This window comes from Eurosta solidaginis, chromosome 3, assembly GCF_040869045.1.
Source record: "Eurosta solidaginis isolate ZX-2024a chromosome 3, ASM4086904v1, whole genome shotgun sequence".
NCBI classification, from domain to species: Eukaryota; Metazoa; Arthropoda; class Insecta; order Diptera; family Tephritidae; genus Eurosta; species Eurosta solidaginis.
In genome coordinates, this window is record NC_090321.1 from 154,580,579 (window position 1) to 154,598,931 (window position 18,353).

Below are 18,353 nucleotides of genomic sequence, written 5' to 3' on the forward strand. Positions count from 1 at the left end.
ATCAGCAACTATTTTGTGTATACAAAATTATCCATTGGTCTGGTTAGCTGCTGTATAAATAGGTTTTATGAATTTGTATCCGTTGGCTTAAATGCAGAAAACGATGAGTTGTTGATGCTAGTGGACGGATTATAGATGATAATATTCATTGAAGTAGAATCCTGCTGAAGTATGCCATTGTTGCAGGAAATTAGGTCGTTCCTCCGCTGGAACTGCTTAAGAATGTTCTTTTTATCGGGGTCACCAATTTATTGGAATAGTCACCAATTTTATTAGTTGTTTTAATAAATATTTTATTTTATTAACAAATATTTTATTTAACTGAACTTTTTAAGTTGAGAAAATATTGTAGAATAATTTTCGTTTTACAAATTTTTATTAACATATTTTCTAAAGCCTATTTGATTTCTTTTTATATATTTAAAATATCAATAAATAAACAAAGTTTTAACAAACAAAGTGAGTAAAGCCCGTTACACCTTTTATGAAAATGAAATTGTATATATTAATTTCGTCACGAATCCCAAAATTGTAAGTCCTTAAAGGAAAATAGATAAGCCCACCATTAAGTATACCGAAATAATCAGGATGAAGAGCTGAGTTGATTTAGCCATGTCCGTTTGTCTGTTTGTATGCAAACTAGTCCCTCAATTTTTGAGATATCTTGATAAAATTTGGTGTGGGTGTATTTAGGTGTCCGATTAGACATTTGTAGGAACCGGCCGGATCGGACCACTTTAGCATATATCCTCCATACAACAGATTTTTCACAAAAAGAGGATTTTTGTCATATCTTCCTCAATTTATCAGATTGAAGCTTCAAACTTCACCATATTGTATATTCTCGCACGGTGGGTGGTAGCACGGAGAATATATATATATATATATGTGGATATGGAAAAAGAAATAAAAGGCAAATAGTTATATTAGTAATGATGACAATAATTAATTTTGTTTTGTGTTAAGTTGGTAAAATATTTTACCTTTGGTATATGATGTGGCGTGACAGCAGCAGCGACTTTCTTCCTCCTTGGTTGAAATAGAACAGAAAATGGAAAGTGATCTCCGTGTTGTCGAACCGGAGATCGTGCGAGGGTTTTCCAATGGATATTTGTTATCCGATGGAAAACTCAGTTACCCGTGTTAACGTTGAATATATGTGATGAACATACATGAATGTGTATGAATGTGGGTGTGCAGTACATGAAAGGATGTAAGAATGTATTTGCACTAAATAAGTTATGTATTAGGGTGGCCGTGTTTGCAGTATAAAGATATTTAGGTCCTGACCTAAACATGCCGGCCCCCTTGCGGTAAGCAACATCTTAAAATGAAGGAGTCATGCTGAAGCGGTCACGCGGACGTATTACTTAAAACTAGATACAATATGTTTGTATTATTGAATGAAAATTTGTTGGCTGATCACGTCCGGACTTGTTTGCATATAGTAGCCGCTGTAGGAAAAAGAAGCAACATATTAAAGCTGAAAACAAGAACGGGTTATAATTCAGCGCACCTTATACAGTATACATATTTGGACTGTATTTATCTCTTTTGTGTTCCGAGATTTTTCGTAGTCTGGACGTCTCCGTTCCAGATTTCGACGAATGTAAATTAATTTTCCATTTGGACAAAGAGCCCAAGTCTCTCTTCCAGATTTTACTTTATGAGGTTAAATGTTATATCCAGACGAAGAGGACGCGTCTCCGTGCCAGATTGGATTTATTTTGTTAGATTATGTGACAATTAATTTTCCATCTGGACAAAGAGGCCAAGTCTCTGTTCCAGATTTTAACTTTATGAGGTTAAATGTTATATCCAGACGAAAAGGACGTGTCTCCGTGTCAGATTGGATTTATTTTGTTATATTATATGTGAATTTTAATTTTTGGTTTGGTGGCGAACGCTGAATGGCATACATATTGATATGAAACTCTTTATATTCGTATTGACCCTCCGACAGGCGCTTATAGCAGATTGACCATGTGCATGGACCTGCTTATGGGTTGTCCAAAGTTCGGACAGTGATGCAAGAATGACCGCGTGAGCGCACAACTGTTTATCAATGGGTTATTGATCACTTTCTAAGTGCTCCCTGAGTACATCCTATCTCTTCTTTGTATTAAATTTCGTGTTTCTGCATTGGATACATAGAAAATCAATAAATTACACTTGCGAGTGATTAATTCATAATTTCTACTGAAAACAATAAATAAAAATTTGTATATTCGAATCTGATCGAAAATTTATAATTTGGTTTTTATTTTTGTGATTTAATTTGTCACAAAGTTTCCTGCCACCCAAGAAAGTTTCGCCTTTTCCAGCTAAGTTCGTGGATTTCGGTGAAAATATTGTAGTTGAAAAAATTTTTGTTGCGAAAAAATTCAAGCCTTTCGAGTTTTGAACGATTTTCTTGCAATTTGTACTTATTTTGTAATACTGTTTTCACTAAAGTATTCGTGAAATCAGTAGTTACAAACATTAAAAAAAATTTGGAACGGATCATGTTCCACTTAAACAGCCATATTGGTGTAAAAAAAAATGTTCGCTATGGCAATACCATACCACGTAGATGAAAATGTCATGTAAATGACAAAAGCGAAATGTAAACATGCCGGTAGGTAAACATAGAGGAATTTTGTAATTTACATTAATTGTATGATTTCACTAACTTGTATTTACCTTTCTTTTCAGATTATGCCAATTAAATGATGTCCCTGTGTGTACATATGTATGCATATACACTATGCTGCAATTAACACCCAAGAAGGGATTTAAGTTGCAGTATTACCGGTCGCTGCACAGCCAACAACAACAAAGAGTAGGCAAGAATAGACCTTAAGGACTAATTAATGGAGTTCGTCCATCTGGTTTGCATAATTTAATTGATTAGGAAATCCGGAAATAAATGCTTTGTGCACAATTGTGTTATTTTGAGTGGAAAATAAGCACGTTATTTGTATTATTTTTGGTTCATTTGCTGTGTCTCCCAATACCCTACACAAAATGTTGTAAGTTATTATGAGCAATAAGAAACAGCAATTAAACTCTAAAAATATTATAATCGATTCCCGTTTAAAATAAAGATGTAAATTTGTTTGCAATTTCAATGCTACGCATTATTAATACTCTGAACGAGTGGTGGGTTTATACCCGATTGCATGTGAGGTTTATACCTACTTGCGAATTTGGTTTTTAATGAAAAATAATGGAATTGAATAAGAAAAAAATGCTTATGTATGGTAGTTGTCCAATTACACCAACGTGACGTGAAATTTTTAAGTTGTTGCAGTTGTACCTTGTAATTGAAACATTAAACCCTTTTTTATTTAGGTACATTTTGATGAAGAAAATAAAGATGGCCGATTTTTGAAATAAAAATGGCGAATTGAATTTATTTTCCTGCAGCTTATGGACGAAAACGTGGTAAACTGTTTGTAGATTGTTGTGTAGTTCGGCTTGTAGTTAGTTAATGTTTTTAATTATTATTTTTCATTCTGTGGCGGATAAGCTTGGCTATCTGCGAGGGTTTCGTTTCAATAAATTTTTATTTTATGCCGATAATTCGAAGTGGCATTACATATTTTAAAGAAGTGTAATGTCCTAATTTAAGGATCGGTTTGGTCATCGGTGGATACCTCTCCACTTGTTTCATTGGCTGGTGGAAGTAGAATCAGTTTGGCCAAGGGCCTTGTAATTTGAACTTTTTCAGTCGTGATGTCGACAACTCGTACAAGGTCATCTGCTCCCGGGTGGAGTTTGACCACTCTTCCAAGTCTCCATTCGTTTGGAGATGCATTGTCGTCTTTCACGACGACGAAATCCCCTATTTTGATGTTTGCTTTCGGGTGTTTCCATTTGACCCGCTTTTGCATTTCTAAGAGGTATTCTCTTTTCCATCTTTTGCAAAAGGTTTGATGCAAAGCTTTTAATTTATGCCACCTATTGACTATGGAGGCAGGATTCTCGTTGGAATCTATTTCTGGAAGAGCGAGAAGAAGTCCGCCTACCAGGAAATGACCAGGGGTTAAGGGTTCTAAGTCGGTCGATTCGTTCGACGCTGGACTTAATGGTCGCGAGTTGAGGCAAGCCTCTATTCGACAAAGTAGGGTTGTGAATTCCTCAAAAGTATATTTATCCCTACCTGCCACTTTTCGAAAGTGGCTTTTGAAACTTTTTACTCCTGCTTCCAACAGATCTCCCATATGAGGAGAGGCAGTAGGGATGAAATGCCATTGCAGAAGTTGATGAGCATATTTAGACAATGCGTTCTCACGCGAATCAGCTATAAATGCTTTAAACTCAAATCTAAGTGATCGTGAGGCTCCGACAAAGTTAGTCCCATTGTCGGAATATATATTTTTCGGACATCCTCGCCTGGCGATAAATCTGGAGAGTGCCGCGAGAAAGGATTGGGTGCTAAGGTCGGTCGTGGCTTCCAAATGTATGGCTTTCGTAGTCAAGCAGACAAACAGACAGACATAACTTTTCGAAATTCGACAACCTCTACCTCTATAACTGTTTATGTCGAATGGTCCTGCAAAATCTACCCCTGAATTAGTAAATGGTCGGGAAAATGTGGTACGTTCCTTGGGAAGGTTACCCATAAGTTGGGTTTGTACACGTTTTTTATAGATTGTGCAGACCTTACAATTGTGAATGATGGATTTTATCATATTTTTAACCCTAGGAATCCAGTATTGGGTTCTAATAAGCCTAAACATTAGTTGATTTTCTCCATGTAAAGAGATTTCATGGATAAACTGAACTAAAAGGCGAGAAAATTTGCTTGTGTAAGGTAGGATTATTGTATGGCGTTCATTGTATGGTAGGTCTAGAGCCGCGCGGATGCGACCACCAGTCCTTATAATGCCATACTTGTCTAGAAAAGGGTCAAGAGGAAGCACTTCGCTTTTACAATCTAAGAGCTTGCCTGACTTCAGATTTTTGTATTCTGTGGGATAAAACACTTGTTGCGACATCTTAACTAAGCGTTGCGTAGCGGTTTCGATTTCATCTGATGAAACCAGATATGACGTTTTATTAAAATAATATTTTGTCTTTGGATGAGTTCTTTCGAGAAATCTCAAGACATAACATATCACCCTTAAGGCTCGGGGTAGGTTCGAAAATCTATCCAGAATATCAAAATCCGTTTTGGTAGTTACTGCATGTGCTTGCACTCGTTTCTCCTCGATGGTTGTGTTGGGAGATATATCTTGTGTAGGCCATTTTGAGATGTCTTCTTGTAACCAAGAAGGTCCCTGCCACCACAAGGAATTGTTGACCAGTTCATGTGCAGGGAGTCCTCTGCTAGCCATATCGGCTGGATTTGATCCCGAATCCACATGACGCCAATTATCCTTTCCTACCTTTTCGACGATTTTCGTGATACGGTGTGCTACGAAAGTTGACCACGAACAAGGGGGTTTTCGTATCCATGCCAGTACAATCGTTGAATCGGTCCATAAGTAGGTTTTTGGATTCCCTAAGTTGAGATTTGTTAGAATTGTTTCCATCATTTCGGAGAGTAGTGCGGCTCCGCATAATTCCAGTCGGGGATGCGATATAGTTTTTACAGGAGCTACTTGGTCAGAACTTGGTCGTTGTTTTCCACTCGCAGGTATACCGCCGCGGCATACGCTTTCTCTGATGCGTCACAAAAACCGTGAATTTCCACTTTGTTGTGCGGGGAAAAGTGAGTCCAGCGCGGTATCCCAATGTTATTAATTTCATGATACTTTTCCATAAGGGTGTTCCAACGTTCCCTAGTAGTTGGTGATACATCTTCATCCCATTTTGTACCTTCAAGCCAAATGTTTTGCATGATTATTTCGGCTACAACTACTATTGGAGCAAGCCATCCTAATGGGTCGAACAGTTAACGGATTGCCGATAAGATCACTCTTTTGGTTAAAGTGTCGCAATTTTCCATTGGTTTTGCGATGAAGTAAAACTCATCATTATGTGCATTCCACCTGATTCCTAGTGCCTTCACTGAACTTGCGTCTTCGAATTCCAGGAAATCTTTGTTAAGGAGATGCTGTTTAGGGATATCCTTTAGTATTTGGTCGGAATTGGCTGTCCATTTTCTTAGTGGAAAGCCGGCTGATTGCAATGCCTGAGATATTTGATCTCTGGCAGTAATTGTTGATTGGATGCAGTGTCCACCAGCAAGAATATCATCCACATACATGTATTCTCTTAGTATTGTGGATGCAATTGGAAAGGTGTCTTCGACGTCCTTTGCCAATTGTAAAAGTGAGCACAGTTAACCCCGAATGTCACAGTCTTCAGTTCGTAAAGGCTGACAGGGCTTTCAGAGCTAGTACGTAATACTATGCGCTGGTATATGGTTTGGTTTGGTTGTACCATAATTTGTCGGTACATTTTCTCGATATCGCTGTTGAAGACATATTTGTAAAGTCTCCAGCGAAGCATAAGAATAGTTAGGTCAGCTTGTAGCGTAGGACCTGTATACAAAACGTCGTTCAGACTTACTCCGTTTGCGGTCCGACTAGATGCGTTAAAAACAACGCGAACTTTCGTGGAGGTACTTTCGTCCTTGATGACGGCGTGATGAGGTAGAAAATAATGGTCAGAGAAGTCTGGTGGCACACAGCTGTTGATCCTTGACATATGTCCCAATTCCTCGTATTCGGTCACAACTCGATTGTACTCCGTTTGTAAAGTAGGATTTTTCGCGAGGCGTGTCTCGTTCCGGAAGAACTGAGAGCATGCTCTTTTAAGAGAAGGCCCTAGGGATATATTTGAGAGGAATTCTCGTTTAAAAGGTAATGAGACTGTGTATTTCCCGGTATTATCCCTAGTGGTGGTACTTCTGTGTAATTCCTCGCAGTATTGTTCGTCCGCATTAAAGCGTTTGTTTTTAGGGATTTCTTCCAGTTCCCAAAAGGTGGATAATTGCTTATCCAATGATACGTCACTGTAATAGGAGGCGATTTCTAGGGTTGCTCTTGCACATCTTTACGGCCTGTAAGTATCCAGCCGAAAACAGTTTCTTGTGCTAAGAGCGTACCAAGGACATTCTTCTGCAATCCGTTCAAGATGATTTGAGGGTAAATGTCCCCTCCAAGAACTAGATCCACTGGTTCGTTGACAAAGAATCTTTTATCTGCCAACTCGAGATCAGGGAATGATTGTCTGGTCATCGCACTGATCTGTCATGTTGGAAGATCCCCTGTAAGCTTTGGCAGGACAAGAACTTTTGTGTTCAAAGAAAATAATGGGTCAATTAGTGACCGCAATTCTATTGAACAAGACTCTTTGACCTGTGCAGAGAATGAGTTAGTTATTCTGGAAACTTGAGCGCGAATTTTCTTGGATGCCAGGTTAATTCGACGTTTGAGACGTTCGGTAATAAATGAACATTCAGAACCTGAATCAATTAGGGCTCTGGCTGAAAAATTGGTATTGTTATAATGTATGTTGATACGAGCGGTGCCTAACAGTACACCAGCGGTATTATGCGCATGGCAAGATTGCACATTGGAGGTTTGCTTGTCATTGGACTTTGAGTTTTGCTTCTCTCGTGCTTGTCGCGATGTTGAAGGGGTATCATCTTCCTTACTTTTATGAACTGCTGCTTTTTGATGAATTTTTTGTATATGTAGGAGCGTGTTGTGTCGAGAATGGCATGTACTACAGTTATAAGAACTAGTACATTTCGACACAGTATGTCCAGACGATAAACAATTCAGGCAGCTATTATTGCTCTTAATAAAATCGACTCTACGGGCAGGTGAAAGTTTAAGGAATTTCGTGCAGTTGCGTAGTTTATGCTCATTTGTGTGACACATTTTACAATTAAATTTCTTGACGCTTGTTTGGAAGCTGCCAACCTTTTTTTGTTGGGGTTCAGGAGTTGGTTTTGTAATATGAGGCTTAAAACTTTTTGAAGTCTTATTGCCTCTATGGCCAGACACGTTTTCCAACGGAAGAAATCGGTCAGAAAGAAATTTATTCATGTCCTCCCATTTAGCTATCTCTGTCTTGTTCCCCAAAGACTGTTCCCAAAGCGAGAGGCTGCTTTCGGGCAATTTTTCTGCGCAAAGGTACACAAAAAGTGCATCCCATAAATCTATCTTATGCCCTTTTAATGCATTCATGCAATTATTTAATTTTAATTGTAAATCTTTAATAGATTTACCGCAATCCGTTTCAATAGGTTTTATTCCGAAGACAGTGTCGAGCTGAGCTTTAACTAAACTACGCATGTTTTCATACCTTTCAGTGAGGTTCTTCCACGCCATTTCAAACCCTTCATTTGTGACAGGTGCGTTGCTAACAATTTCGTTGGCCTCCCCCTTTGTTTTCTGACTGAGGTAATATAGTTTCTCAATGGGGTAAATATCGTCGTTCGAAATGTAAATGGCCGTAAACATATCTCGGAATGTTGGCCAAGACAAATAGTCACCCTTGAAGACTTCGGTATCACATGGAGGGAGGCGAAGATGGTGTTTGCGATCAGTCTGTTTTTGGGCAGGCTGGTCAATTTTCTCTGTTTCTGCCTTATTAAGGGTCTCTGTCTGAGCCGACATAGCAGACATACATTTAAAATAACTAGCCATAGAAAGCTTATGCTTCTTTTCTATGGCTTTAATTTCATCTTTGGACAAACCCGCGGAGATTAACGCGTCATAAGCATTTTTGGTTTTTACCCACATATTTTTTAACTCTTCTTGTTGAAAGGAAAAAGTGTGTTTATCGAGATCAGCCACGTTACCGATATCTGATTCGAATTCGACAATTGCCTCAGCAAAAAGTATGTATGCATCCATTTTTACTTATGATATGTATACAGATAGAAATCCGGAAGATTTAATGTATACTTTTGAGGTAAAAACCTCTTGTTGCCCTCTCTGCTCAGCTAGTGTTATGTAATTAAGTACCGCAAGCAAGGTAGAAACCCTCAGTTGCGTTTTGATCGGTGGTAGAAACCCACCGACTCGTATACCTAGCTAAGTGCTACCGCAAGTAAGGTAGAAACCCTCAGTTGCGTATTGATCGGTGGTAGAAACCCACCGACTCGTATACCTAGCAAAATGTTAACGCAATTAAGGAGAAACCCTCAATTGCGTAATAATAGGTGTTAAAATTCCACCGACTCGTATAACTAGCTAAGCTACTGAAAAGAAAGCTAGAGAAAGGAGGGCAACAAAAGCAAACGCAGACTAAAATGCAATGCAGTTTTTAAATTTTCACTATCTATTTCTTTTAGTGTAATTTTGTATGCGCGGATGTATATAAAAAATGCCGATTCGCCACCCACACAGATGTAATGGTTATTTTTTACAACAAAAAACCTGGACTTCGTTGTGTTAATCCAGTATATGTTAACCGCAAAAAAAAAGGCAAAGTGTAAAAATAATAAGCAACAAATAAGCAGTTAAAATTATTGCAGAATTTTTTGTTGGGTATGTGAACCAAAGTGAAGTGCTGTTGTTGTTGTTGAAACTTAACAAACAAGGAAACTAAAAAGAATATATGGTTATGTGAAACCGAAAATAGTGCAGTTTAAGTTAAAATTAATATTGTTTCTACTAAAAATTCTGCACTATGTTACCTTAAGCTGTGTCAGCAAAACCTTACCGCGGGTGGGGGGATAATGCTGATAGACAAAAGGCCTTTTTAACACTTAATTCACTTAAAAAAAAATGTTCACTTAAAAAAAATTGTGCGCTGTAAATTATAACCACGTACCTTGTTTGTTGTTGCGGCTATCTATGCTTGGTAGATGGTTTGCAAAGATGATTTTGTTTTTATTCCAAATGCTGCTCTATCTCGAAGGTCTTGTTTGTTGTGCCAAAAATTATAATAGATAATCTTGATTTGCCTTTTCTGTGATGTGGACTGTATATGTAAAGTTCTTGTCGCTTGTAAAAAAAATCTCACGGTGAGAAAGGACCAAATGTATATTCTTGCACGGTGCGTGGTAGCACGGAGAATATATATATATATATGTGGATATGGAAAAAGCAATAAAAGGCAAATAGTTATATTAGTAATGATGACAATAATTAATTTTATTTTGTGTTAAGTTGGTACAATATTTTACCTTTGGTATATGATGTGGCGTGACAGCAGCAGCGACTTTCTTCCTCCTTGGTTGAAATAGAACAGAAAATGGAAAGTGATCTCCGTGTTGTCGAACTGGAGATCGTGCGAGGGTTTTCCAATGGATATTTGTTATCCGATGGAAAACTCAATTACCCGTGTTAACGTTGAATATATGTGATGAACATACATGAATGTGTATGCATGTGGGTGTGCAGTACATGAAATGATGTAAGAATGTATTTGCACTAAATAAGTTATGTATTAGGGTGGCCGTGTTTGCAGTATAAAGATATTTAGGTCCTGACCTAAACAATATTGCACATATTGTTGTCTGAAAAAATGGATGAGATCGGTCGTATATATACCATATATCCCCCACAACCGATTGTTCAGATAAGAAACTTTTCGTAATTACTGCCCCATTTTAAAAGCTATAAGATTGAAATTTCAACGATTGCTTACGTATATAGCATATATTGTTGTCTGAAAAAATCATAAAGATCGGTGGTATATAAAGTATATATCTCATACAAACATTTGTTCAGATAAGAAACTGTTCGCAATTTCTACCCCATCATAACAGCTAGAAGCTTCAAATTTCACCAAATGCTTACTTATATAGCAGATATTGTTGTCTAAAAAAATCATAGAGGTCGGTGGTACACAAATCACTTACCAAGATTGCGCATTAACGAGCATAGTGTACCTATACAAGTGTGTCAGCTAAGCGATAAACGTCAAAACTACAAAGAGCCTCGCTCACCTGATGCAAATCTCAGGTCTAGGGTTGCATTTTTGGTACGCAAGAGTACTTCAAGCTGAGTTGCATTTGATAGTTTAATAAAACTTTGTAGTATTTACAGATGAAATAGTTGCATATATTTCCGCGGAAATAAGAATACTAGAAGATTTCTAGCCTGCAACAACATACGGGAAGAAAAATTTATTTAAATTAGAGTCAAAATATAAAGCGCCACACGAGTAACATGGAAAAATTTCACTTCCAATACTGTTTTCACACAGAAACTTAATGATCTCATTTCACCTGCTAATGAAATCGTAATTTTTTTGCTTTCACACAGAAGTAACTGCTCGATTAGTATGAAGGATGAGACAGACAATCATGGCGGAATGATACAAGGTGGGAGCATGGTGACATACCTACAAACAAAAAAAATTCCATGTACTTGTAAATTCGATGGACAAATGTCAAAATCGTACTGCGCCGGCAGTTGATGTATCAAATCAAATAAAAAAGGTTATAATCAGCTGTTCGATGCGGCCACCTTGTATCGTTCCGCCATGCAGACAATGACATTTGCTTTGAAAACTAAGAAGCGGAAACGGAAGCAGAACGCTGCCAACAGAGTTGCATTGTGCTTTTGACTTCATTAGGCATTCGATTAGCTACTAATGAAATAATAATAGATTCGAATTTTGTAGGGAAGATTGAGCTCAATAAGCGTCTTAATGTAGAAAATTGCCTTTATTATTCAATAAGCCGTCTGTGTGAAATTAGTATAAGGCTGTTTATACAAATGCATAAGGGCAAAATTATATAAAGGCTTTGGTCGCTTCAATGCAAAGATAACGTACGGCATTTCATTGTTTTTGTCTGGCGTTGTCAAAGCGTAGGCACGCAACCAAAGCATTTATGTAAATTTTTCGATACTTTGCCCGACAGATGAACTAATGAATGCAACACAACCAAAGCGTCTGTGTAAATCCGCCTTAATTGTTGTAGCTGTAAAAGTCTCCTGCAAATAAAATGGTGCTGTAAGTGCAAACAAATCAAACTCCTATATGACACTACTTTATTTTCTATGTATTTTTCTTGTATTTTCTCTTATATTTTTTGTCGAGGGAGCCAATAAGGTTTCAGCATTGGTGTAAATGTGTGAACTATATTTAAAAAAAACTAACGAAATACAAGAAAAATACAACGTAGTTCATAAGAAACAAACAAGCCAGTTTGTATTTCGAAAGGGTTTTTTGACATTAGGCTGTTTTTTCTTTATTTTTTCTGACAAATGAAAATTTTATTTTTAGTTTAAAAATTTTCTGCATAAAAACACAACTTAATTCAAAGTGTAAATTGTATGTGCAAATGAGTTTTCAATAAGTGTACATTTTTCAGTATTAAGGAATTGACCTCCAGATTCTTGTGTTACACAGATATAGTGAACTTGGGTACAGAAATTCAAATTAAAAAGTTTTTCACAATAATTTGAAAAACTTAACGTTTTCTCTGCTTTTTAAACTTAAAGGAGTGACCCTCCGTAATAAATTAAACTTTTAATGAAAATCAATAACTCTGAACTGAACACTTTTCCACATGATATAAAATTAAAATGCTGTGGAACAGGAGCAACACTTTTGTGACTACATAAACCCTGTTTCAATCTTATACGTCTCTGCACAGAACCCTAAGATCCGTTTTCAACCGAAACAACAATGGCAACTCAGATTTTCCCGTTATGCTCACTTAATCGAGTGCCTGTCAGAAAGAAGTCAACACACTTGTACACTATGTTCACGAGTTCAAAATTGCTTCGAACAGCTGATATGCTGTTTTTATTGAAAAATACAAGAGCATGTTTTTTTGTAAATTTATTCTATTTTAATTAATAATTTAATCACTAAAATGTTTTTAACCGTAAATATATCGTTCTTATCGGTCAACTATAATTGTATCATATCTAAACAAATATCGCCGAAACTTCGCTCACAATTGACAACATTATATACATATGTGATAGATCCTGGTTTTGCCAAGCGAAATAATTTTAATTATCGTACTGGTATTGAATCATGTACCGATTTCTAAAGCAACAGCAAATCAGCGTGGAGAACGTACTGGACGCACTGCGCCAGGCAAATGCTTTCGCCTCTATACTGCTTGTGCTTACAAACATTAATCAGAAGATAATACTGTACCAGAGCAGAGCTATAAAAAGATTGAATCAATTGAGTGTGCATTATCTCAGCATTCTTTTAAAAATTGTAATTGTTTGGTTGCATATTATAAATCTCCATTCCTGAATGGCTTAAAATACTTTCAACTCAAAACCAAATTGTGTATGTTATTGAATGCTAAAATATAATTCAATGTAGAGTGTGAATTTACGAACCATTCGCAATCTTTATTGAGTGTAAACTTGAAATGAATGCACATTTTTTTTTCATTCAGTACTAAATATTTTTCCCCAAGGTTATTTTTTTGTATACTTTCATTGCCCCCAGATATGTTAAATCAATTTAGGAGTTGGGTGCACAAAAGGCGTAAAACTGGTCAATAGAAATAATAACCCCTTCTAAATATTCAAGTTAATTATTATAAAACTAGAAAGTCTTAAATCATCTTCATGGTGTCCAAACATAAGACTTACAAGAAATAGTACTTCATAGCAGATTTTGTATACATCATGATTGGCTTGATGTTTCTTTCATTAATCGTGTAAGATAAAAAAAATTTTAGGCTCTTGTGGGTTGACTGGTTTCCTTTTTTGGTATATCTCGCGGATAACTTGCATATATAAAAGCATAGGGCTCTTGATTATATAAAGTATACTAAAAACATAAAGATATAGTCGAATTTTGCTGAAACTTCGCAAAGACAATCTATTGCTTTCTCCCTATGTGTCAAGATGTTACTATATGTCCTACTTATTTTGCTATTGCTGTAAAATGGATTATGTAAATGAACACATTGTGCATTGACCAAATAGAGTAATATGTGGTTGTTTTTTGTCGATCATATAACAAAAACAAATACTTGAGTTTAAGTCATTTAAATTCATCAAAGTATATAGGTCTATCGGCGATTTCTTTGGAGCTTCCTAGTTCAGAGAATTTCGATAAAATTATGTCTATTTCCATGGCATCGTCCTACAGCGATTCAGGCTTTTTCTATTCACCTCAGTCACCTTCCCCGTTTTCTTTCATCTGTGCCACAAAAATTGGTAGAAGCTCTGCAGACGTTATTAATTTCCCTCCCCACAAAGTGATTGACTGGCTCCATCGGACTACAGTTTTTTTAAAGCTGATGTTTTGACAGTATTTGACGGGATATAAATATAGGACCCGAGTGATTGACAAGGACCATTAGTCTCTATGCCTATTTGCACAGCATTGGTAAAATATTGAAATTGCTTTGGATGGTTGAATTCTATCTTAAAATAAAAAATAAATGTAAGGCGCGATAACCTCCGAAGAGATCTAAGGCCGAGCTTCTCTTCCAATTTGCGTCGTGCTCCTCTTGATTTTCCCTACAAATTGGCCGGACGGGACCTTCATGTTTTATGCCGACTCCGAACGGCATCTGCAAGGCAGATGAGTTTTCACTGAGAGCTTTTCATGGCAGAAATACACCCGGAGCGCTTGCCAAACACTGCCGAGGGGCGACCCCGCTTAGAAAAATTTTCTTCTAATTTAAAAACCTTATTTCTAAAATTTTGATGTTGCTTTGCCCAGGGTGCGAACCCAGGGCATACGGTGTGGTAGGCGGAGCACGCTACCATCACACCACGGTGGCCGCCGAATTCTATCTTACTTGAGCAGATTTTTATTCAAAGTCACTTTTCTTTGCTACCAAAAAAGCTACAACTACCAATAGAGCCTAGGTTAGTTGATTGTAATTACAAACTATTGTGTTTAGAAGAATATTTTTCTTAGAAATTAGAGAAAAATAGTATATTGCTATTACAATTTACAAACCCACAAACCAGTATAGATACAGTATTTGACCATATACCGCTAAGAAGAATATATGAAGGAACTTAAGAGCTTTTTTTTTTGAATTGCCTTTTCTTCAATTGTTTAATCACCAACTGAGGACTTTCAAATGTAGGTTAGTAGTTTTTCATGCAAGCACCTTTTATGTGGCACATTGGCAACACTTATTTGAAACGATGACAAACAGGGATGTTGTAATATTTGTCATTTGCTTTTTTTATTATTAAATTTTTAGGAAAAGTTCAATAAAAATACTTTTCAACTTCTTTGTGCTTTATTACCATTTAAATAACGAATAAACTGGTCATCACGGACAATAATTAAGTTTTTGGGTTTATATTTTGAAGGGGCTTTAATTAAATACAACCATGTGTTATTTGAGAGGGTTTTGTGCATGTACGACATTTTTCATAATTGATTGGTACTAGAAAAGTGTGTGCACACTCAGCAAAGGCTGCATACATTTGAACGCTTATTCTGTGTTGAAAAATGTTTGTTTCATTCAATTACTTCATTGTTTTTCTAATGAGTTCAGGAATGATTCTTTTTTTCCACTACTGAACGAAGAATGGGTTTACTTTTAAGCCACATTCCTTAGTACGGCCCATACATGACACAAAAGCCATGCGCAAATATAAAACGACGAAATTTGTGCAAATGAAAATTTTGACATAAACGGCTCAAAAACACTGCGCAATATTCAGTTTTATAGTAGCGCAACAAATGAAACATGTGTTTTAAATGTATAAAAAAGGCACTAATTGTATAAAAAACCAGTCTTTATTTTCCACAGTGCTGGTAATTCACAGTATAAGTCGAAAAACTCGCACCAGAAGTGTTTATTTTCCATTGCATTTATAATATATATATTTTAGTTGCAAGACCAGTTCAACTCATTGCAGCACTGCGCAATATTCATTTAAATTATTATGTATTATTGAATTTGTGTGAATTCCTGTTACAAGCTAGAGATGGTCCTTACGCCTTCGATATTAACATTTTTAAGCAATAATTACTGATTTTATATTATCAGAAACCACAGGTAAACTGTATAACATTCACCACACACGAAGAAAAAAGCATGTGCGATATTTGCAGACATGCGTAAATATCAAACTCGTTTTGATTTAAGCGAAGTTCTCTGCGCAAATAGCGCAACCAGTGCATACACCGGGCAAATCCTTGTGCAAATTGGTAATTGGCACAAGGATACTTTAGCCGTGTAATTGGCGTATAACAAGGAATGAATGATTGAAGAGCAAGCATTCTTAAATCAATGATAACAAATTTCAAATGATTGCACAGTTTTACAGCTCTGTACCAGAGATACGGCGCATAAATCTTGGGAATGCTGTGCTTATGCTTAAAGCACTTGGTGTAAGTTATCTAATTCACTTTGACTTTTTAGATCCACAGCCACATGAACCGCTTGCCTTAGCTTTAGAATAATTATACGCTTTGGGTGCTCTCAACCATCATGGTGAACTAACGAAATTGGGTAGACGTATGGCCGAATTTCCAGTTGATCCAATGATGGGTAAAATGCTATTTGCTAGTGAGAAGTAGTAGAAGTTTGGAAAATTTTGCTTTACGAGTTTGAAATGTAATTAACTAATGCGTATAATTTAGTTTGATTTAATACTCGGAATTCCATACTTTGTAAACCGGATTATTAAATTTGAATTCCGTAATTTTAGGTACAAATGTTCCGAAGAATTGGTTTAAATTGCAGCGATGCTTTCTGTGAATAGCGCAATATTCTATCGTCCAAAAGATAAAATACATGCCGGTACAGCTCGTAAGAACTTCAATCATATGCATGGTGACCATTTGAGTTTGTTGCAAGTCTATAATCAATGGCTTGATACAGATAATAGCACGCAATGGTGCTAAATTATATTCAATATCGTTAATCCATTTAAAGAGGATCTAATAGCTGCAGTAAAGGAGCATCAGGTAAAATATATCAGAATTTGAAAAATTAAAAACTTAATATCTCATATTCTCAGATTTGAATAGTTGTGGCTGGTTTTACAAATATGTTTTACACAACCTGGACGTGTAGGTGCCATGTGGGTTGCAGCGCCTATAGCTCAGAAATGGGCGAGGAATTGGGAAATGAAATTGGCTTCAGTACGATCACAAAATCGGTATGTGTTGTTCGATAATATACACAGCTTTTGCATGTGACTGTTCAGTCTACAGTGTCCTGTAAGAATAGCTGTTAGGATTCTTAGGTTATCTTTCGAGAGGTCTATTAATGCCCTATACACTTTTAATAACCACTTTAATTTTTACAGAACGCAGAATTGAAGGACACCATCCGAATAGCACCGGATCAATTTCACTTGGAATTGATGGAGGCAATAAGGGACGAAAATTGGCCAATAAAGTAAGTTCAATATATGTGTATGTGTATGTGAAATTACTAAACTTGCATTTTAATGTAACAGGTTTTATTAAATTTGGGTCTCTGCATTGTGCTCAAAGATATCGTGTCGCTTAAAGATTTAATAATCCTACAGGGGGATGGCGCTTCCCATACATACATACCCTTGGATTTCTTGATGATATATTAATGCCGCCATCTGTATTACAACATCCTTCCCAGTACGAGGAAGCTGAACAAGCTTGGGTGTGGGAATATCCACTAGAATATGGTGTTAAGCATGATTTATTCGTGGATATAGGAGAACCAAACACATTTCGTGTTTTACGTGAAATTTTCGAGGAAAATTTATCAATTAAAAAAAAAAAAAAATAAATAAATGTAAGGCACGAGCTTCTCTTCCAATTTGCGTCGTGCTCCTTTTGATTTTCCCTACAAATTGGCCGGACGGGACCTACATGTTTTATGCCGACTCCGAACGGCATTTGCAAGGCAGATGAGTTTTCACTGAGAGCTTTTCATGGCAGAAATACACTCGGAGCGCTTGCCAAACACTGCCGAGGGGCGACCCCGCTTAGAAAAATTTTCTTCTAATTGAAAAACCTTATTTCTAAAATTTTTGATGTTGCTTTGCCCGGGCTGCGAACCCAGGGCATACGGTGTGGTAGGCGGAGCACGCTACCATCACACTACGGTGACCGCCAAATTTACCAATCGGACCACCAAAAAACAGACACACCACAATCAGGTTCAGCAGCGGGTGCATCCGCCGAACAACCAGCATCTACACAACAAACAGAAGACTCCATACCGGACAGTGGTGTTTATAAAAAGATGTGGATATATTAATAATCATATCATATATCAAATTTATTTTAGGCTGCTATTAATAATTATATTATATATGTAATTATAAAATATTAATTCATATTGTATATTTCTTTCGAAATCTTCGGGACTGAATTGCACTTCACATATGCATGCTGTTTTGAGATTCACTACGCCCCTTCGGTGGCAAAAACTAAGCAAGTTCTTAGCCACTACTGCATCCTTTGGAAAATGGAAAAATCTCCATTTCTTTTCACTGGTTTTCTTGTTGTCGTTATCACACCCAAACACAGAACAATGCATTATTAATATAATTATTTAA

At 36.7% G+C, this 18,353-nt stretch overlaps 1 protein-coding gene and 1 long non-coding RNA gene across 4 annotated transcripts in view; one reads left to right on the forward strand and one right to left on the reverse strand.

The window, feature by feature from the left end:
* Positions 1–10,286, reverse strand: part of LOC137244405 (uncharacterized) — a 40,222-nt gene extending 29,936 nt beyond the window's left edge. The window contains exons 1-2 of one of the 2 annotated variants that reach the window (XR_010950971.1): positions 9,724–10,280; positions 984–2,137 (exon numbers count right to left, since the gene is read on the reverse strand). Coding sequence is in view for 1 of the 2 variants with exons in the window: in XM_067773381.1 (XP_067629482.1) it covers positions 7,185–8,801 (1,617 nt within the window). In the remaining variant the exon portion in view is untranslated. Of the gene's footprint in view, positions 1–983; positions 9,667–9,723 lie in introns of both variants that reach the window. The other variant, XM_067773381.1, reaches the window with a different exon arrangement.
* LOC137244424 (uncharacterized) lies at positions 9,522–17,868 on the forward strand. 2 transcript variants are annotated; one of them, XR_010950984.1, is made up of 6 exons: positions 9,522–9,704; positions 11,765–11,856; positions 16,512–16,770; positions 16,824–16,964; positions 17,115–17,206; positions 17,268–17,868. It is a non-coding gene; the product is annotated as an uncharacterized lncRNA (long non-coding RNA). The 2 variants fall into 2 exon arrangements; XR_010950985.1 differs by lacking the exons at positions 9,522–9,704; positions 11,765–11,856 and adding an exon at positions 14,848–16,191.
* The last annotated feature ends 485 nt before the right edge of the window (positions 17,869–18,353 follow it).